The sequence below is a fragment of the Rhinopithecus roxellana genome, chromosome 3 (assembly GCF_007565055.1).
Source record: "Rhinopithecus roxellana isolate Shanxi Qingling chromosome 3, ASM756505v1, whole genome shotgun sequence".
NCBI classification, from domain to species: domain Eukaryota; kingdom Metazoa; phylum Chordata; class Mammalia; order Primates; family Cercopithecidae; genus Rhinopithecus; species Rhinopithecus roxellana.
The window spans coordinates 146,398,542-146,419,947 of record NC_044551.1 but is presented as its reverse complement, the minus strand read 5'-3'; the positions used below and the strand labels follow the sequence as shown (position 1 = coordinate 146,419,947).

General features: G+C 41.5%; 1 protein-coding gene across 1 annotated transcript in view; it reads left to right on the top strand.

Moving 5' to 3' along the window:
• Positions 1–203: 203 nt before the first annotated feature.
• The window catches only part of CMYA5 (cardiomyopathy associated 5), a 105,413-nt gene continuing 84,210 nt past the window's right edge, over positions 204–21,406 (top strand). Inside the window, exon 1 of the mRNA XM_010386005.2 lies at positions 204–459. Coding sequence (XP_010384307.2) covers positions 311–459 — 149 coding nt within the window. The 5' untranslated portion in view covers positions 204–310. The remainder of the gene's footprint in view (positions 460–21,406) is intronic.

The window sequence follows — 21,406 nt, the reverse complement described above, 5'->3', positions numbered from 1 at the left end:
TGCAGCCGGAGCCCGCGCTCCTTAAAATGATCTCCAGTTGTCCGAAAGGCCCTCCAGGGATCTGGCGAAACGGGGGCGGGGGAGGGCTCGAGGAAGAGGAGAAGCTGAGCCCGGGCCCCAGAAGCTTGGTGGCGAAACTTTGACGCCTTCTATTTAAAGTCGCGGGGCTCACCCGCCCCGGCGCCTGGAACCCGAGCCGCCCCCGCAGGGGCAGGGCTGGGAGGGCAGGGGCCAGAGCAGTCGGAGGGAGAACACCAGGCGCGGCGCGGGCGGCTCCGGCTCCGACTCCGGCCCCGGCCCGGGAGAGGCGATGGCGAGCCGCGATAGCAACCACGCTGGCGAGAGCTTTCTCGGCTCCGACGGGGACGACGAGGCGACCCGGGAGCTGGAGACAGAGGAGGAGTCGGAGGGGGAGGAGGACGAGACGGCGGCGGAGTCGGAGGAGGAGCCGGACGCCAGGTAGCGCGAGCCTCTCTCCTCGGCCCAGGGCCTGCAGGGCAGCTAGCAGCTCCCTCGCTTGTTTGCTTTAAGTTTTTAAGCTCTGGGGTTGTTTCCCTCAAGTTAGGCACTTACTCTCTGGGTGCACAGCCGTTTAAAAGAACTTGAAGGTGAAGGTGCTCGCTGTCAGCTGGAGTGACAGGCCCGCCTGCAGCAGAGTTCATCACCCCCGCCCCCAGCTCCTTGTGACTCGCTGCTCTTGTTTATTCCTGAGGATTTGCTTAGGTCCTGCCTAACTGCCGAAATGTGCTGGAACGCGTACATCTGGCCCAAGGCACAGGAACAATCGCTAAATCCTGAGCTAGAGAAGGGGGTGGGGTGGAGGCGGTGAAGGCGCACTGGTACCTTCAGATGAATGGCGGTCTCCCCGGCGGCCTAGCACTGGACTAGGCTGCAATAAGGTGACCTTATTTTGATACAAAGGCCCATAAATTCTTTGGGGGAAAAGAAGCATGAGTTTCATTATTCTCTGTTCTTCAAGCCCTACTTCTTTTTTCCAGGTCCCAAGTATCAGTTTCCGTGAATGTGATGAAGTAATACTATGTAAAAAAGATGCGCCTCCCACCCTTCGATCTCCCACCCTCCGTCCCTTTCTTTAAGAAGGCCCTAAAATGAGAATAATAGAAATAATCTAATCTCTATTTGGATTTGCTTCAACCTTCACTGGTTCTCCTTGAGTATGGGTTTTGGGTTTTTTCCCTGACTGTGCGTCAGTCAGTGATGTCTCTTTTTCAGTCTGTTCGTAACAGTGGAAAGGCTTTGAAGGTGGCAGGTGGGTGTGTACCATCTCAGAACGCCCAGCTTACCTAATCAAAGCCAGCAAAGCCGATGTTGAAGAAGTAGCCCATAGAGTGGCATTGAGGAGGATGGACGGTCAGGCAAGAAGTCCTGAATGCATGTCACATGTTTACCAAGCAACTACCAAGTGGGAAGCAAGCACAGTCCCTGGCCTCAAGGACTTTGTGGAAAAAGTTCCCCTAACTTTCTCCCCTGTGGGGAAACGTTTCCCTGACATGGGGAGTGTGAGGCTATATAGAGGTGGAGGGAAGGACGGTGGGTACTGTGCAAGGGCAGAAGAGGGAGTATTGGGCTGGAGCTGCCTTGAAGTAGTGGGTAGGGACTACAAACAGGAAGAGCGGAGGAGAAGGCATCTGTAGGAAGTGGATCAGGGAGTAGGGGACCTGTGATCCCTTGGCAGTGTTGAGAAGGGGAAGTCTGTCAACCCCAGCTTTTATTACCTTTCCCTTACTGTTGTCTGCGATCCTCATATCCTTGCCCAACCACATTTACAACCAAGAGAATCTGAAAACTCATTTACACTAAAATGTGAGCAGCTGACAGTTCACCACTTTGGGGTTGTATTGCCATTTGACAAAGGTCAAGGCCTTCAGAAAAGGATATGATTTGTCTGCAGTAAACTTCAGCCTGCTCTGACTACAGACAGTAAGGTGGACACCAGGTAAAGAGGTCAGAATAAATAGAGTGGAGGGAAACATGAGAGAATATGGAAAATGGAGGCCTGGAAAAAGCATCCAATTTATTTTTTATTAGATGACAAGGGTAGCAGGAAGTCAGCAAAACTTCTGGATTTAGGAAAAGCACATGATGACAAAAAAGCGTCAAACTCTGTAAAATATTTGAAGAGACTGATTCTGAGTCAACTATGAGTGACCAGTGGCCTATGACACAGCCTGCAGGAGATCCTGAGAACATGTGGCCAAGGTGGTTGTGGGACAGCTTAATTTTACACATTTTAGGGAGACATGGGACCTCAATCAAATACATGTAAGATGTACATTGGTTTGGTCCAGAAAGGTGGGAAAACTGAAGGGAGTGGGGGCTTCTAGATTATAGGTAGGTTTAAGTTTTTTCTGATTGGCAATTGGTTGAAAGAGTTAAGTTATTCTCTTCAGACTTGGAATCAGTGGAAAGGAATGTCTGGGTTATGATAAGGGAATGTTGGGACCAAAGTTTTCTCATGCAGGTGAAGCCTCCAGGTAGCCAGCTTGAGAGAGAATAGATTGTAAATGTTTCTTATCAGACTGAAAGAGTTGTTCTATCAGTAATTCCAAAAGGGAGGGGGATGTAGTGAGGCATGTTCCATCTCCCCACCCATCATGGCCTGAGTGAGTTTTTCAGGTTAGCTTTGGAATGCCCTTGCTGAAAGGAGGGATCCGTTCAGACGGTCAGGGGGCTTAGAATTTTATTTTTGGTTTACAAATCTTTATTTTTAAAAATTCAAAAGGCACAAAGTAATCTGTAAACTTTCCTTTACCCTTTCAGGTATGATATGTAATTATCTATAGTAACCTTTCTGAATTGAGGAAAAATTCTCTTTAATTATAAAATGCTTTTGTCGTGCAGGAAAGCTCATCATTTACATACACCAACATGTATATTGGATCAGAGAACTATCCTGATATATCATCCAGTGATATGAATGTGACATATAGCATCAAGAGGCCTGATTGTGAATCCTGTTAATTGTTCCATAATGGGCAAATTCTGTCCTCTTTGAGCCCAGTTTTCTCGTCTGTAAAATAATAAGAACTCCTAATTCATCAGGTTGTCGTAAGGATTGCATAAATTATGTGAATGTGTGGAGGAGTGCTTGGTTCTTAGTAGCTTCCCATTAAGCTTTAGTTTCTTTGATTCCATCAGATGAATCATTATTAGCAGGAAGGCTCTACCTTCTGCCCACTGTTCATCCATGAAGGGAGAGATGGTCTCAGCTTTCAGTATAAATAATGATCCTATTTCATTTTTTATTTATTCATTCACTAAACATTCATGGAGTGCCTACTATTAGTATTTGCCATAGACAATGCAAGGTGCTGGGGATACAAAAATAACTAAGAATCCATTACCGTCCTCATGTTTACATTCTAGTTGGGGAAACAGAAAAATATAATTATGTCGTTAGCTGTTAGAAGAGATTTAAGGAAGAAAAGGTCTGCGTGAGACACCTCAAAGTCTTGGGATCCATACTACCTGGAAGGGTTGGAGAAGGCTTCATCATTGCAGCGGTGTTTTGAATCATAATAAAATGCCTCACAGTGCTTGTAGTTTGTGGATATCAAAAAATATTTTTATGTTTCTAAAACTTCACCAGAGAACTTTTGTGAAAGGCAGATTATAAAACCCACAGGATTTTAGAGCTAGCAGAGGCTTTAGAAGTATCTGTTCCCAACCGGTCTGACTTTAGATTCAGAAACTGAGTGTCAGGAGTCGTTTGCTCAAAGTCACACTTTTTTTTTTTTTTTTGAGGCAGGGTCTCACTCTCGTTGTCCAGACTGGAGTACAGTGGCATGATCATGGCTCACTGCAGCCTTAACTAACCAGGCTCAGGTGATCCTCCCACCTCAGCCTCCTGAGTAGCTGGGACTACAGCTGTGCATCACCAGGCTGGCTAATTTTTTGTATTTTTATAAGAGACAGGGTTTTGTCATGTTGCCCAGGCTGGTCTTGAACTGCTTGGCCCAAGCAATCCATCTGCCTCAGCCTCCCAAAGTGCTGAGATTATAGGCATGAGCCACCGTACCCGGTCTGCCACAGAATTTTTTGGAGTAGAATTAGGAGTAGACCCCAGTCTGGACTCCAGTTTAATGTTCATTAATTTATTCATTTGGCAGATATTTATTGAACTCCTACAATGTGCCAAAAACTTCCTGGGCACAAGGAATACAGCTGTGAACAAAATAAATAAGGTCTCTGCCCTGCTTAAAACTCACTCCAGTTTGGGGAGACAAATAAATAAAACATATAGTATGTCAAGTGGTAATACATTATGAGGACAAAACAGCAGGATAAACAGGTGGGATGTATTTGAATGAGGTGGTAAAGAAAGCCTCTCTGATGAGGTGACATTTGAGCAGATACTGAAGGAATGAGTTTCTAGGCAAAGGGAAGACCAGGTGCAATGGCACTGAGGCAGGGATATGTGTCTTGTTTGAGGAACACAAGGAGGTCAGGATGCTGGAACAGAGTAAGGTAAGGGAGAGAGTGGTCAGAGTCGAGGCTAAGAGATAGTTGAGTTGCAGATCATGTACGGCTTTGTAGCCCATGGTAAGGACTTTAAATTTTATTCTGAGTAAAATTGGAAGCTATGTTCTGTCTACTATACCAGTCTGGATAAAAACAAACAAACAAACAAACAAACAAACAAACAAACAAAAAACAAGGAAAGCACAGTGATTCCTTTAAATAATAAGCACCTATATATTTGTGTTTTCATTTTACTAGTATTTATTAAACACCATGTGCCAAACGCTATGTTAAATGTTTCAAACTCATGGTTTCCTGTATAGAGAGGAGACAGAAGTAAATACAACTGTTATTTTTGTATTTCTCTTGCTGTAGACCAGTGAAAGCTAACTCTTTCAGCCTTTCCCACAGATCACTTAGAAACTTTTCAGCATTTTTATTTTGGGTCATTCTCTGATGATCAATTTTCGTTTCTCTATTTAAGCACAGAGGATTTTTGCTACAGCAGTACCCAAAACTTAAAAATCACCTTCAGTTGCAGCTTTGCCAGTGCTTCTATAAAACAGGTCTGTCTAAGCTGACAGAATTAAAATTATTAGTGACATTCACATTTAACTAGTCCTTGTAGGAAATCAACCTTTTGGAAGGTGCAGAGAATTTGTAAGTGGTTTTCGTTATCAGTACAGAGCACTCTGTTTCCGTATATCTATTTATATGGTGTCTCCCACAGATGTGCTTACCTAGGTTTTTTGACAAGTGTGTTATTTGAGCCAGCCTTCTTCTGAGGTCAGTGGAAAGAGCTCAGAATGGGAGGGGTGACTGCTCAGGATGCCAGAGGCTGAGGGAGGATAGAAGATAACATAGTCACTTGTAGCCAGAAACTGAAGAGCTATTTAAGTGTTGGCTGCATGGATATTATATGTCCTTGGTAAGACTTTGACTCAACGAAGAGTCAAACACAGCAAGAGTTGGAATTATCATTATTTTTTCTTTAAAAAGGCAAACTTACTAAAAAGTGTAGGACATACTGATAAAATTTTACATTAAAAAAGTCTATATTCCCTGGATATTCTGAAAACAGGCTTTATGAAAACCTAATCTTCTTTAGTCGGTAAGCCAAATTCCCCTTCCTACCAACATGACTTAAGAGAATCAAATACAAGAGACAGGTTGTGGCTGTACATGAAAATAACCTTTGATTTAGTCCAGCATTAGCCTATAGAAATATAAGGTGAGCCACATATTTAATTTTAAATTTTCTAATAGCCACATTTTAAAAAGTAGAAAGAAACAAGTGACATGAATGTTAGTAATCATTTAACCCAATATCCAAAGTATTACCATTTCAACATGTAATCAGTGAAAAACTTATTAGAGATATCTTACACTATTTTGTACTAAGTCTCTGAAATTTGATGTTTTTTAAATACTTATAGCATGTCTCAATTCATCTTACCTAACCACATTTCGAGTGCTTCATAGCCACATGTGGCTAGTGGCTATCATACTGGACAATGCAGGTCTGATAATACCTAGAAATCTGCTAGCTTCATTGGAATCTGGAGAACTGCTGCGTTGGTAATAAGTTCTATATGCCAGGCCCTGTGCTGGATACCAGGGACACAAAGAGGATTGGATGACACAGTTGTTTTCCCTCAAGGAGCTCAGTCTGGTGAGTGGAAGCGGTTAATTTCAATGTAATATCATAAGCACTACACTAAGGATATTAACAGAGGAATATCCAAAGACGTTCTTCCTAAAATGAGATTTAGAAAGATTTCTGTAGAGTGACACTGCGATTGGGCAGAAAGATATTCCAGGCACAATATGTGGTTAGGTATTCCTTTAGTTACTGGTTCCAGCTCTTGTGCTGCTAATTGCTGCTCTGTCTAAACTTTCTTGTTATTATCCAGAGTCATCTCAGGATTTTTTAGGGTTGAGAATATTTGTTGATTGGATAAGTGAATGGTGTGAATAAATAAATGAATAAATGAGTGTGTGAGTCAAGGGCAAGTCTTCCAGACTTCTACAAGAAGCAAGTTTAGTTGGGGTATTGAACTTGTAAGATCAGGTAAGACTCTTGTTGGTTGTTGGCAGTTCATTTACCAGGGATTGATAATGCCCAGTGACTCTGGAAAGGCAGTAGCTTGGAGGGAACAGTGACAAGTACTGAAGGATTGTTCAATTAAGGTGTCTGCAGTCATCAGTGCCCCCTTCTGTGACTTGTCAGAAAGTCACCCCTAGACTGATCCTTCAGCTAGATCATAGATGGAAAAATAAGAACAGACTTTGCTTTTTGCTCAGAGAAAATTTTTCTGTTAAGACAACCAAAGTGAATTCAGTTCCAAAATTCTTCAGCCTAATCTGATAAAGTCCAAGATATGGGGGAAAATTAATTGATGCTACTGTTCAGTCCACCAAACTAAATGCTCAGAGCCCTCTCAGGGAGCTGTTAATGTGTTTTCTTCATGTAAGTATGCCTCCTTTTAAGAAAAATTCACTTGCAAAATTGAAATTTACATTCACTGTTGTATACCATAAATATATACAATTTTGATTAAGAAAACTTAGAGAAATTTACATTCATTACAAATTTCCTCCTAATGGCTGATTTCACAAGGGCACTTAAATTGTTGATTTATAAATAAAATTAATTTCTTCCATTTAAAGAAATGTTTTTATTGGCCAGGCGCGGTGGCTCATGCCTATAATCCCAGCAGTTTGGAAGGCCGAGAGGGGCGGATCACCTGAGGTCAGGAGTTCGAGACCAGCCTGGCCAATATGGTGAAACCCCATCTCTACTAAAAATACAAAAATTAGCTGGGTGTGGTGGTGCATGCCTGTAATCTCAGCTACTTAGGAGGCTGAGGCAGGATAATCACTTGAACCCAGGAGGTGGAGGTTGCAGTGAGCTGACACCATGCCATTGCACTCCAACCTGGGCAAAGAGAGCAAAACTCCGTCTCAAAAAAAACAAAAAACAAAAAACAAAACAAACAAAAAACAATGTATTTACTGTAAGAAAAGAGGCTTATTCATTCAAAATATATTTACTGTGGGCCTATTGTGTGCCAGGCAATATAAACATGGAGTGAACAAAACAGGTAAAGTTATTAATCGTCAAAGTTTAGCCTCTGGGAAGGACAGGTATTAAATAAATAATCTCATAAGTAATTAGCTAAAGCAAATGCATTGGTACAATGAATTGGACCTAGGGAGCTGAGGTAGGGACCTGCTAGGACCCTCAAGTCCCAGTCTCTGAAGCCTCCTTGCTTCAGAGACTCCCTGGGAGTTTTCAGTCAGCCTCTGGTCCCTCTTGTTAGTCCTTCTCCATCTGCCTACAACAAAAGGTTTCACTGTCCTCTAATGAGAGTCTGGCAAGACAGCCTGGCTGCTGATGACTCTTATCCTAGAAGGGACTTCACACGTCATCTCCTTTACCCTCATGCTTCTGATGAGTGAACAGAGGCCCAGATAAGAGGAGGGAAACCATCACTTAGTCAAGGAACATCTAATCTCTTCCAAGCACTATCACTTGTTATTTGGAGTTATTTTTACAATAGCTCTGTGATATAGGCAGTGTTTTCATTCCCATGCTGAGTAATTTACCTAATTTCAGACAGCTGGTAAGTAGCACAGCTAGGATTCTAACCCCAGTCTACTGGCAAGGCCCGTGCTGGAACCATCATCAGTTCAGTGCTCACCTCAAGATTACATAATGTGTATATTACACACACCTGTTTTTATTAGCCAATTTATTTCTTTTATATTTGAGTACAATTTTGCTATTTTTAAATAATCATTTCAATTCAAACTTTTTTAAAGGTAAAAGCATCAAAGACTCAAAAAATCTGCATAGTAGCTAATCTTGACCAGCATCTTAGCAATATTAAGTTTCCTGATGTGTAATAATGAGAGTAGATCTTATGTTTAAAAATAGATATTAGGCAATCCAGTGTGACTGCATTTCATAAGGCCAAAGATAGTAGCACCAAAATAACTTCCTTATATGCTGCATGGGATCATGTAACAAACTTGCAACAGTTATTTACCATAATATGTATAAAATTCAGATTCTCTGTTTAAAAGACAATTTATATTAGTTTTGGCATCATGAACTTTGAAGTTTTTCTATTTATTTATTTTTTCCCAAGAGGGCATGAGAAGAGATTGAGACAACTGACTTCAGCTCTTCTTAGAATTTTGGGAGCTCCAAGAAGAGCTTCAATAAATCCCCTAGTCATCCATCACAATTTTGAGCATAAATCAGGTTACATTCCATTAAAAAAAAAAAAAAAAAACACCTGATAGAACTGAGAAGACCAAGATGATCATCCTGGCTGTGCCACTTACTATGTGACGTGGGGCAGGATACTTCGCCTCTCTGTGTCTTTACCACAACTTTCCCACTTTCTCCCTGACTGGCCCCTGTCTACCTCTCTCAGCTCATCTCATGCCACTGCATTTTCACGACACTCCAGCCAGCCGGCTAATGAGCCTGTTCCTCCATCCAGGTCTTTGCTCTTGCTGTCTGCTCTCTCTGGAATGCTTCTTTAAATCCACTATTCAGGTTTTGGTGCAAATGACACTTTCTTAAAGAGGCTTTCCTCAACTGCCATGCCGCATGGGCTTAGTTCACTCCCTTCATGTCTTTCACGGTCACGTTATTCATTATTTCACATTGCTCTTAATAGCACCTATCATTATCTGAAATTTTATTCGTTACTGCCACCGCCAGAATAGAAACTCCATGAGGGAAGGGGCCTTGCTTCTCTGTTGCATTGCCAACAGCTAGAACACAGTGCCTGCTACAGAGTAGGTGCCTAATAAATGGTGGTTGTGGCCGGACACGGTGGCTCAAGCCTGTAATCCCAGCACTTTGGGAGGCCGAGGTGGGTAGAGCACTTGAAATCAGGAGTTTGAGACCAGCCTGGAGAACATGGTGAAACCCCATGTTTACTAAATATACAAAAATTACAGTGGCCGGCACCTGTAATCCCAGCTACTCGGGAGGCTGGGGCAGGAGAATCGCTTGAACCCAGGAGGAAGAGGTTGCAGTGAGCTGAGATGGCGCCACTGCACTCCAGCCTGGGTGACAGAGTGAGACTCTGTCTCAAACAACAACAGAAGAAAGAGAGAGAGAGAGAGAAGGAGGGATGGAGGGAGGGAGGGAGGTAGAGAGGGAGGGAGAGGGAGGGAGGGAGGGAGAGAGAGAGAGAGAGAGAAAGAGAGTGAAAGAAAGAGATGTTGAATGCATGAGTAGTTGGGGTTCACCATAACATTTTATCCCTAGGATCTCAGTTCCTTCTGTCTGATGCACACCACTCGTATTACCACCCTCCTAACAAATTATCTTGTTCTTTATTATCCTCATGCCAGGATAATAAAAGGCATGGAGAGTGAAAACCGAGCAGTGGTCATTGATCTGGCAAAATGCAAGTCTATAGAGAGAGATGAATAACTAATGGAAATGCAGACACCTTTGAAATGGTTAATAGTTTAAGCCTATCAGCATCTGCTTTAGATTGAATTCAGTTTTGAAGAGGTCCTTTCAAATACGGGATCTAGGTTACTCTCCTGGGAGAAGAGGATACTAGAAAGTGGAAAGAGGGAAGTGGGTGCCTAGAAGAGGAGAGGGCCCCCAGAGCACACTGGGTGCTACAGTTGTGCCTCAGTCTGTCCTGCTCACAGGAGTGAACCGAGGGTATCACCCAGGAAACTGCAGAAAACTGGCTGCAAACTCTTGGCCTCAGTCACTGATAACTGCAGGAGGGGGTGACATTCTTATTTACCTGACTCCTCAGAGAATCCGATACAGAAGGGGAAGAGGAGCATGGACAGAGTTAACCGTATTGACATATAAACTAGAACTGCCTGAAAACCAAACGTGGAGTTAAAGCATCTGATAGAGTTAGGACCCCTAATGCATTTACATACTTGATTCCTTGGAAGAAAATTCTAGTGGAGTCCCTGGACACCATCCTAGGCGGGCAGGGAGATGCAGGGTAATACAACCTTTGTGGCTGGAGGGCCAAGTCCGAGAGAGGAATGCTGGCATCTGAATATCAGACCTTATTATCTGAATAACTGACTGGAATCAGTGGTCTACTTTACCTTAGAGAAAAATGGCAAGAAACGGCAACAACTCTTAGATTTTTCTTTCTCTTTCTGTTCCAGTTGATACTTGCTGCTCAACCTGCTACAGTTCCACTTGTCAATCTCATAAGTTTCCTTTGACTGAGTTTGCATAGTTTAACACTTTCATGAATTCAGAAACCCAGGCTTTAGTGACAACACTGCCACCGAACAGGTTTCATTTTGCTAGGAAAGCCTTATGTAAGTTATTTTCTCTAGGTGAGGGGTGCTGCTTTGGGTTCCAGAATCTTCACCAGTTAGGGTTTGGATTTGCAATAGAAGTAAACTGTGATCAATTTAAGCAGAAAATTGAGTGGTAGCTCATAAATCATGGGAAGGTTGGAGAACTAGTCATTAAACAGGAACAGTCCCTCAAACTATGCCTCGAAACTGCTCTGATGAATTATTTCAACTCAATTATAAAAAGACAACCCAATTTAAAAATAGGCAAAGGATCTGAGTAGAAGTTCTCTAAAGAAAATATGCAGATGTCCAGTGAGCACATGAAAAGATGGTCAACATCATTATCCATCAGATAAATGCCAGTTAAAACCACAACAAAACCTAAGTGTCTAGTAATGGATGAGTGGATAAGGAAAATGGGATATACAGACAAAATGGAATATTATTCTACTATAGAAACAATGAAATTCTATCAGTTGCAGTGATGTGGATGGATCTGGAGATCATTATGTTAAGGGATATAAGCCAAGCACAGATAAACAAATATCACATGTTCTCACTCATTGGGAGCTAAAAAAGATCTCATGAAGATAGAGAGTAGATCGGTGGTTACTTCAGGCCAGGAAGGGTAGCAGGGAGGGAGGGATGAAGACAGATTGATTAATGGGTACAAATATATACTTAGGGCTGGGCACAGTGGCTCACACCTGTAATCCCAACACTTTGGGAGGCTGAGGCAAGCAGATCACTTGAGGCCAGGAGTTCAAGACCAACCTGGCCAACATAGTGAAACCCCATTTCTAGTATTTAAAAAAAAAAAAAAAAAAATTAGCTGGGTGTGGTAGTACATGCCTGTAGTCCCAGCAACTCAGACAGGAGAATCACTTGAACCCAGCAGATAGAGGTTGCAGTGAGTCAGGACTGCACCACTGCACTTCAGAGCAAGACTCTGTCTCAAACAAACAAACATACACTTAGAAGAAATAATACCTGGTGTTTGATAGATCAGTAGCGTGATTGTAGTTAACATTAATTGACTGTACATTTCAAAATCTGTAGAAGAAAATAAATCAAATGTTCCTAAGGTAAAGAAAAAATAAATGTTTAAGGTAATGGATATCCTAATTACCCTGACTTGATTATATAAATGTCTCAAATGATCACATGTACTGAAAAAATATGTACAGCTATTACATATCAATAAAAAGAAATTAATTAAAATCTCACACACACATAAATAAAACCACAATAAGATACCACTTCACACTTCTAAGATGGCAAAGACAGATGTTGGGAGAGGATGTGGAAGCATCAGAATCCTCATATAACACTGGTAGGAATGTAAAATGTTACAACCACTTTAGAAAACAGTCTGGCAGTTTCTCAAACAGTTAAACATAGGCTTACCGTATGAGTCAGCAATTCCACTCCTAGGTATGTACTGGAGAGAAATGAACACATTTGTCCACATAAAAATCTGTACATTAATATTCATAGCAGCATTATTCATAATAGCCAATAAATGGAAACAACACAAATGTCCATTAAGTAATGAAGAGATAAAGAGGCCGGGTGCAGTGGCTCACACCTGTAATCCCAGCACTTTGGGAGGCCAAGGTGGGCGGATCATGAGGTCAGGAGATCGAGACCATCCTGGCTAACATGGTGAAACCCTGTCTCTACTAAAAATACGAAAAATTAGGCAGGCATGGTGGCTGTACTCCTACCTGTAGTGGTGGCTGCAGTCCCAGGCACCCATAGTCCCACCTACTTGGGAGGCTGAGGCAGGAGAATGGCGTGAACCCAGGAGGCGAAGCTTGCAGTGAATTGAGATCTTGCCACTGCACTCCAGTCTGGGTGACAGAGTGAGGCTCCGTCTCAAAAAAAAAAAAAAAAAAAAAGAGATAAAATGTGGGCTGGGTGCAGTGGCTCACACCTGTAATCCCAACCAATACTTTGGGAGGCCAAGGCAGGAAGATCATTTCCACCCTGAGTAACATGGTGAGACCCTGTTTCTACAAAAAAATTTAAAAATTAGCTGAGCATGGTATAGTTCTAGCTATTCTGGAGTCTGAAATGGGAAGGTTGCTTAGGCCCAGAAGTTTGAGGCTACGGCAAGCTATGATCTGCCACTGTACTCTAGCCTGGGCAACAGAGCAAGACCCTGTCTCAAAAAAAAAGTGTTATATTCATACAATGGAATATTATTTGGGCATAAAAAGGAATGATGTACTGATATATACTATAACATGAATGGACCCTGAAAACTTTATGCTAAGTGAATAAGTCAGACACAAAGAAACACATATTGTATGGTTTCATTTATATGAAATGTCCAGAATAGGCAAATCTTTAGAGACCCAGAGTAGATTTGTGTTTGCCTAGAGCTGGAAGGGTGATGTGGAAGGGATTAGGGGTGATGCTTTAGGGGAATGGGGTGTCTTTTGGGGGTGATGAAAATGTGCTAAAATTATCTGTGGTGATGATCGCACAACTCTGTAAATATACTAAAAGCCATTGACTGGTACACTTTAAAAGGGTGAATTTTATAGTATGTGAATTATACCACAATAAAGCAGTTTTTAAAAAATCGTCTGGTGAGTAAACTGTTGCCATGGCTGGGGCACTAGATGTCACAATTTATGCTATTGCCACATCCACACCAGCAGTTCCATATTGCAGCAACTGGGACTCCTGCTACTGCCAGAGAGAACAAGGAGCTACACATCTGTTTGTTTCCTCAGTAGCTCTCAAGTCAGTCTAAAAAGGGACGTGAAGGTCATCACTAGGAGAGTATCTAGTGCTGTCAGTTCTGTCTCCTCAGGCCCCCCAAGGTGAGGAATCCACCAAGTGGGAAGAGAGAGTATTTGCTCAACTGTCTTTTTGGATGTCAGATGTCTGCTGGATCAGCAAGGGGCCCCGGGCTGGGCTGTTCTTCAGATGTTGTTACCTGACCCTCAGATCATTTAACACAGGATGCAGTATATTTTGCTATTTCTGTGGATGTACAACACTTTGTTTAAGCAATAGAATAAATTGGTTAATATTTCCCAAGGAAATTGAATTGAAAATACAACATAGATCAGTGAACAGATAAAACCATATGAGGTTGAAGTTTTCCCCCATTAAATATCAGCTGAATCTGAGTATTCACTGTTTATTCCAGCATGAACATTCCATTTTACAGTAAGAACAAAGAAGTCTTTCACTCTGGCCTCAATATGACCTGTCTTACACACCTTGGTATTTCTGCTTTGGGGTTTCAAAACTCCTTTGAAATCCTGTCACTGTTTGCTATTATCAGGAAGTTAATTCCTTCTAAAGCCTTTTGGTCTGTATGCCTAGGGTAATCCTCCTTTGGAGAATTGTCACCATCTCACAGGTGGGCTATAATAGAGTGTATGTATGACCCTGGTTCGGGGGGAAATCAGATTCTAGTAGTGTCAGATTTTCTTCTCTGGTAAGTTGGAAATGGAGGCAGAGATTCTCTTTAGTTAGCTTTAGAAAAGGGGCTTGGAGGACATTTCTCAACTTTTTGGAGATCTAGTCAACTTTATTTTGATCTTTTCTTGAAAATTATTAATTTTTCTATCAGTCAAAAAATATTCTAGGGCCAGAAATGGTGGCACATGCCTGTAATCCCAACACTGAAAGGCTGAGGCAGAAGGATCGATGAAGCCCAGGAGTTTGAGGCCAGCCTTGTCAACACAGGGAGAGCCTATCTCTACAAAAAATTAGCCTGGGATGGTGGTGCACGCCTGTAGTCCTGGCTACTTGGGAAGCCGAGGTGGGAGGATCGCTTGAACCCAGAGGTCAAGGCTGCAGTGAGCTATGATTGCACCAGCTTGGGCAGCAAAGTGAGACTGTGTTAAAAAAAAAATTCTAAAGGTACGTCCTGAAACTGTCCAAACTGCCCAAGATGTGGTAAAGAAGAATATTAGCTAAAATTGCTGAGCATAATTTGGTGTCTAAGATGGTGTCCAGGGGAAAAAAAAAGGTATATTTAATGCTAAATAAAAACTATCTGTCAAGGCAGGAATCCCAGAGTGTAGAAGGGTGGGGAGGTGACAATCTGTAGGGAAAGGGTGTGACCCCCACTGTGGGTCTGAATGCTGTATCACACTCAAGTGTGTTCTAAAATCTTAAAACAGTTCGCCCAAAGTAGAGCAACCAGAATTCTATGAACATACCCTGTGTTCAAGGGTCTGAAAGCCATTTGAACTGGTCCTATCACCCAGGAGAGGCTCCATCCTTTATCAAAGCAAGTCATGCCAACAAGCAGAAGTTTTCCTACCCCTTTATTTTCATTCTCTTGGATGTAGAGATTAGAAGAGGGAAAAGCAATAAAATAACTTTTCTGAAAGCCAGGAGTCCCTGCCTTTGTTCTTGGTTGATCTCTTAATCTCTTTGGGAAATAATTTTCTGTTACTGAGGGTGCCATTTGGCTACAGCCATGTTGAGAGAGAGAGAGAGAGAGAGAGAGAGAAGACTTGCAGAGACAAGGAGAGACCAGAGCCAAATTGACACATCAGAGATAGAGTAGCTCCCTTGACTCCTGATGGTTTTCCTGTTTCCCCTTCACTGGGAGGCCTGGATATACCTCTGGCCTCTGGATCCTATGAGAAGTCTTTATTTCTTTAAAATAAAGACCCTCTATTTAAGCTAGCCTAAAAGAGTTTGTTTCTTATCACCACAAGTGCCTTAACCCCTTCTTAACATTTCTAACAGCTTTAAAAAAATTTTCTCCTGGCCGGGTGCAGTGGCTCAAGCCTGTAATCCCAGCATTTTGGGAGGCTGAGGTAGATGGATCATGAAGTCAGGAATTCAAGACCAGCCTGGCCAATATGGTGAAACCCCGTCTCTACTAAAAATACAAAAATTAGTGGGGCGTGGTGGCACACGCCTGTAGTCCCAGCTACTCAGGAGGCTGAGGCAGGAGAATTGCTTGAACCTGGGAGGCATAGGCTGCGGTGAGGCGAATTGTGCCAGTGCACTCCAGCCTGGGTGATAGAGCGAGACTCAGTCCCGATAAGATAAGACAAAATGAGATAAGATAAGGTAAGATAAGATGAAAAATTTTTCTCTTGCAGGCCTTGGCAACACATGTGTTCTAACCCAGAGCTAGCCAAAAGAACCCCCTAAAACTGGAGTTATGCCCTACATGTCCAGAAATTATATATATATATATATATATATATATATTTTACAATCAGGAATGTTTTGGACATCAATAACCCCAACGGTGAAACCCAAAGCTACCATTAGCCCTTAATCACCGCAACATGCCTGCAGAAAATTTTTAAAAACCTGCTTCAGATTTGAAAGAACTTTTATTTCCCAACCACACATCTTCCCATTGCAAGTATTTTAAACTTGATTGAACAGAGTTACAGACCTGAAGAAAGGTCTATAGTGACCTAACACCAACTTAAGCATATACCATCCAGGAGCTGGTAGAGAAAAGGTCTTGATCAATCTCAATCTCAGTTTGATCTCACAAATCAGAGTCTAGGACTTTCTTTCAATCTCTACTGGAGTTCTCTTGGAGAACTGAATACTGGCAGTTCTCTGGAATACACTGTTGATAGCCACTTGACCTCTTTGAACTTCAGACTCTGAAAGAAGTAGTTACTGCTACCTGCTTCACAGGTACATGTGGGGGTAAATGAGAATGGAGATGCACAAGGACATCATATGTTCCTGGCACAGAGTGGGACATGGGCGAGTGTCAGTTTCCTCTTCTGTCCCTTCCCCATCATCTACTAGTACCCTGAACATGAGTTGTTTCCTAGGTTCATGTTGCCATTTCTAGCAATGCTATTCATCAGCCAGCACTCCTTACCCTGCATCCTTAGTTGAGCTGCACTCCTAGATGCACAAATAACTCTTCTTAGTTTTTTTGCTTTGTTTTAATTTTAAATCAAAACTAGGTGTGAACTCCAGTGTGGACTGCACCTATCCTCACTGGTGTCTTTTGTCTAATTTTCTTGGTATGGCTTGTCAGAAAATGTTAAAGCTTTCTTGTTAGTATTTGAATACATTTCAGGGTCCTAAATGACGAGTGTTAAAGCCCCACTGCAAGAATTGTCATCTTTGAACAGAACAGGGCCAGGAATGATGCACCTGCAGCCACTGAGACATACAAGCAGAACGGCCCACTCAGCATAACTTTATGAATGGTTCTGGCACTAGAAAGGATTTCATTTTACATTTCTATTTGTTTAGGGACTGTGTGTAGCTTGCCTTTGGAACACAAAATGCACACTCAAAGATGTTGACTAAGTGAATGAATAATAGATGATGATGAATCAATGAATTCAATGAGTAATGAATGATATAGGGAAGAATAATTAGAGAACATATTAATTTTGCTTAGTTACACTTTCTGGAGGTAATCATTATTAAAGAGGTCCTTTTACCTTATTATAGGCTTATTAATAAAGTGAGTTTATGTATCTTGTATCTTCAAAGTTTGGACTTCACAAGGTTAATTCAACACTGAAAAGGAAAAGGAAGAGAAGAAAAGTATTTTCATTTGTCATTTGCCAAGTATGATACGAGATGTTTTACATATTATTTCAACATAACTACCTTATAAAGTAGATATTAGCCACCCCGTTGAACTGATGATGACCTTCAAGCCTGGGAAAGGAAGGGGAAGTCATTTGCCTGAGCTCACACAGTGCCTTAGTCTGTTCTTACTGCTATACCAAAATACCTAAGACTGAGTAATTTAGAAATAACAGAACTTTATTTCTCAGAGTTCTGGAGGCTGGGAAGTCCAAGATCAAGGCGCTGCAGATTCAGTGTCTGGTGAGGGCTTGAGCCTCCTTGCTAAGTCCTCACACAGTGGATGGGCAAAAGGCCCTAGGGTGCTCCCTTCAACCTCTTTCATAAGATTGCCAATCCCATTTGTGAGGGCTCCATCCTCATGACTTAATCATCTCCTAATGATCCCAGCTATTAATGCTATCACATTAGTGATTATGTTTCAATATATGAATTTTGTGAGACACATTCAGACCATAGCACATAGCTAGTAAGTAATGAAGCCGGGATTTAAACCTAGGCTGCTCTGAGGTCAAAAATACTATTTCTGCCATTACCGCTTGCTGTTTCTATCCCATGGACTTAAGATAATGACACATAGTTTCTGTCTCAAGAAACTTATTGTTAGGCTGGGCGTGGTGGCTCACGCCTGTAATCTGAGCACTTTGGGAGGCTGAGGTGGGCGGATCATGAGGTCAGGAGATCAAGACCATCCTGGCTAACATGGTGAAACCCCGTCTCTACTAAAAAATACAAAAAAATTAGCCAGGCATGGTGGCGGGCGCCTGTAGACCCAGCTACTTGAAAGGCTGAGGCAGAAGAATGGTGTGAACCCGGGAACCGGAGCTTGCAGCCTGGGCGACAGAGCAAGACGCCGTCTCAAAAAAAAAAAAAAAAGAAAAGAAACTTATCGTTAAGTAGAAGACACATGGCAAATACTAATTATAATAATAGAAAGTAACATTTGGCCGGGCATAGTGGCTCACACCTATAATCCCAGCACTTTGGGAGGCCAAGGCAGGCAGATCACGAGGTCAGGAAATTGAGACCATCCTGGCTAACACTGTGAAACCCTGTCTCTACTAAAAATACAAAAATAAAACTAGCTGGGCATGGTGGCGGTTGCCTGTAGTCCCAGCTACTCAGGAGGCTGAGGCAGGACAGTGGCGTGAACCCAGGAGGTGGAGCTTGCAGTGAGATTGCGCCACTGCACTCCAGCCTGGGAGACAGAGTGCGACTCTGTCTCAAAAAAAAAAAAAGAAAGTAACATTTTAAAAAATGGAGCTGGGTGTGGTGGCTCATTCCTTTAATCCCAGCCCTCTGGGAGGTTGAGGTGGGTAGATCACTTGAGGCCAGGAGTTCGACACTGGCCTGGCCAACATGGTGAAACCCTGTCTCTACTAAAAATACAAAAAAGTTAGCCAGGTGTGGTGGCTCACACACGTAATCCCAGCTCCTTAGGAGGCTGAGGCACAAGAATCGGTTCAACCCGGGAGCAGAGGTTGCAGTAAGCTGAGATCATGCCACTGTACTCCACTCTGTCACTCTGGGTGACAGAGCAAGACCCTGTCTCAAATTTTTTTTTTAAGTTAATTTAATTTAATTTTTTAAAAAAGGTAGAGTTACCAGAGAAGTACTCTACTGAATTCCAGTAAATCTAAAGTATTGTATTTCATAGATGAAAGTGAGATAAGAGCCAGCTCAGTGACACTTTGGTTTTCTACAAACAGGTATCCAGACAGGGCTCACATGGTACCCAGTGTTGATAAGAGTATGGGTAAGAATGTGTGGCTCTCCTACACACTACTGATAGGAATGCAAATTAATCAATCTCTCTGGAGAGAAAAATTGTCAATATGTGTAAAAAGCCTGAAAAAATGATTTTGCTTTTGAGTCTCAAATTCTACTGCCATATTATTCTAAGGAAAAAAATGTGCTGAAAGATGTATCTGTAAGTATGTTTGTCAGAGTTAGTACAGAAAAAACTTGGAAACAATCTTAATGTTCAGAAACGGGGTACTGGGTAAAGAAAGTGTTATATGATGGAATGCTATGTTAACTATTAAATAGGAAGTGGTGGAACTGCAGTGATCAAAGTGTGGTTTCCTTTCAAGGCATCCATAAGATCCAAACTATTTTTATAGTAGTTCTAAAACATTATTTGCATTTTCCACTTTCGTTCTCTCATGACTGTATGGAGGATGAAAAGCTCATTGATTTTTTTTTTTTTTTTTTTTTTTTAGATTCCACATTGCAACTAATCTTTAAAAAAACTACTACTTTTTAAGTTTTGATGTGGTATAAAGAAAATGTCAGCTGGGCACGGTGACTCACGCCTGTAACTCCAGCACTTTGGGAGGCCAGGGCGGGCCGATTACTTGAGGTCAGGAGTTTGAGACCAGCCTGGTCAACATGGTGAAACCCCATCTCTACAAAAATACAAAAAAAAAAAAAAAAAAAATTAGCTGGGCTTGGTGGCACATGCCTGTAATCCCAGCTATTTGGGAGGCTGAGGCAGGAGAATTGCTTGAACCTGGGAGGTGGAGGCTGCAGTGAGCCAACATCATGCTGCTGCACTCCAGCCTGGGTGACAGAGTGAGACTCTATCAAAAAAAAAAAAAAAAAAAAGAAAAAGAAAAAGAAAATATCCAGAATTATCTGAAAATTACTCCTCCCTTTTCCAACTACAGGTCTCTAGATTTTCTTTATATATTCTTACTAACAGAACTTATTCACATTTTGAATGCAGAAGCAGATGTGAGAATTCAGCTGTCTTCTGCTAAGCCAAACATTTAAAAGATTTGCAAAAATATAAAATAATGCCATTGTTCTCACTAAATGTTTTTGTTTGTGTGTTCTGGAAAATAACTTTTTATAAAATATGTTATGGATGTTGACGTGTAGTAGGCTATTATAATTTTTAGATGAATTAGTAAAAGTTTTAAAAGTTCTATTTTAATTGCTAGTACCATAAATATTGATAAATATAACCCTCATGAACAAAAGCTTTTTGAGGTCCTCGATAATTTTTAAGAGTATAAAGTAGTTTTGAGACCAAAAGTTTTGAGAATAGTTGTCGCAGAAGTATATTTAATAGCATGAAAAAATGTTCAGAATGTATTTTTTAATTTAAAAAAAAGCACATTACAAAACATATCATTTGTGTAAAAGAGGCATATCTCAGGATAGACCGAGAATGAAGAATGCTGATATATGAAAAGTGGTCATCTTTGAGTGCTGGGATTACTGGTTGTTTTAATTTTCTTTTTTTGTGTGCTTCTGTTTTCCTATATATCCTACTGTGAAATTTATATTTGGTAATTAGATAAATTTTTTATTTTTACAGATAGGACCTAAAAATCTTGAACTTTCCCCTGAGTTCAACTGAGGAATGGGGGAAAATGTATTAACAAGGGTGGTCTGTATTATGGTTTTTAAAACATTTTACTGGATCAAATGCACATCATTTTTAAAGGGTTTTTCTGTCTTTCTCTTTTGTGGGTGATTAATAAGAGAATATTATGGGAAATTCATCTTAATTTTTAGAACTCCTGAAGAGATGTAAGCACTGTAAAGTCTTATAACAATGATTTTGGGGATGCAAAGTTTTCCAGTAATCTCACTTATTCCGATACAGTCCTCTATAAAAACAAAGTTATTGAATCTCCAGTTCTGAGGTTTTTCAAGTCAGAAATCAACAAGCTACTAGCAAGTTATTTCCTAATGTATCAGTAAGGATTTTACTTAATCTCTTTGTTTTTCCCCCTGTGGAATTTTAGAGACTTATTTTTGTAAGTTCTGTTTTACTGTCGGTTATGTTGTAGGTAAGAGGTTTCTGGTGTTTTTCTGGTGGTGCTGTTTGAGGCTGGCGATGGGTCCATCAGGTAGGTCTTCTGGGTGCTTTTCACTGGCAGCTCCACCGTAGCCAGGCTGCTGCTGATCTGCTTTCAACTTCAGAGGAACCAGGCACCCCTGCCACCAACCGTACTTGGCAGAATTTGTCTAAAGTGGAATAGCCACTAAAGGTGGTACAGAGAGAAAAAGAATGTAAACGACG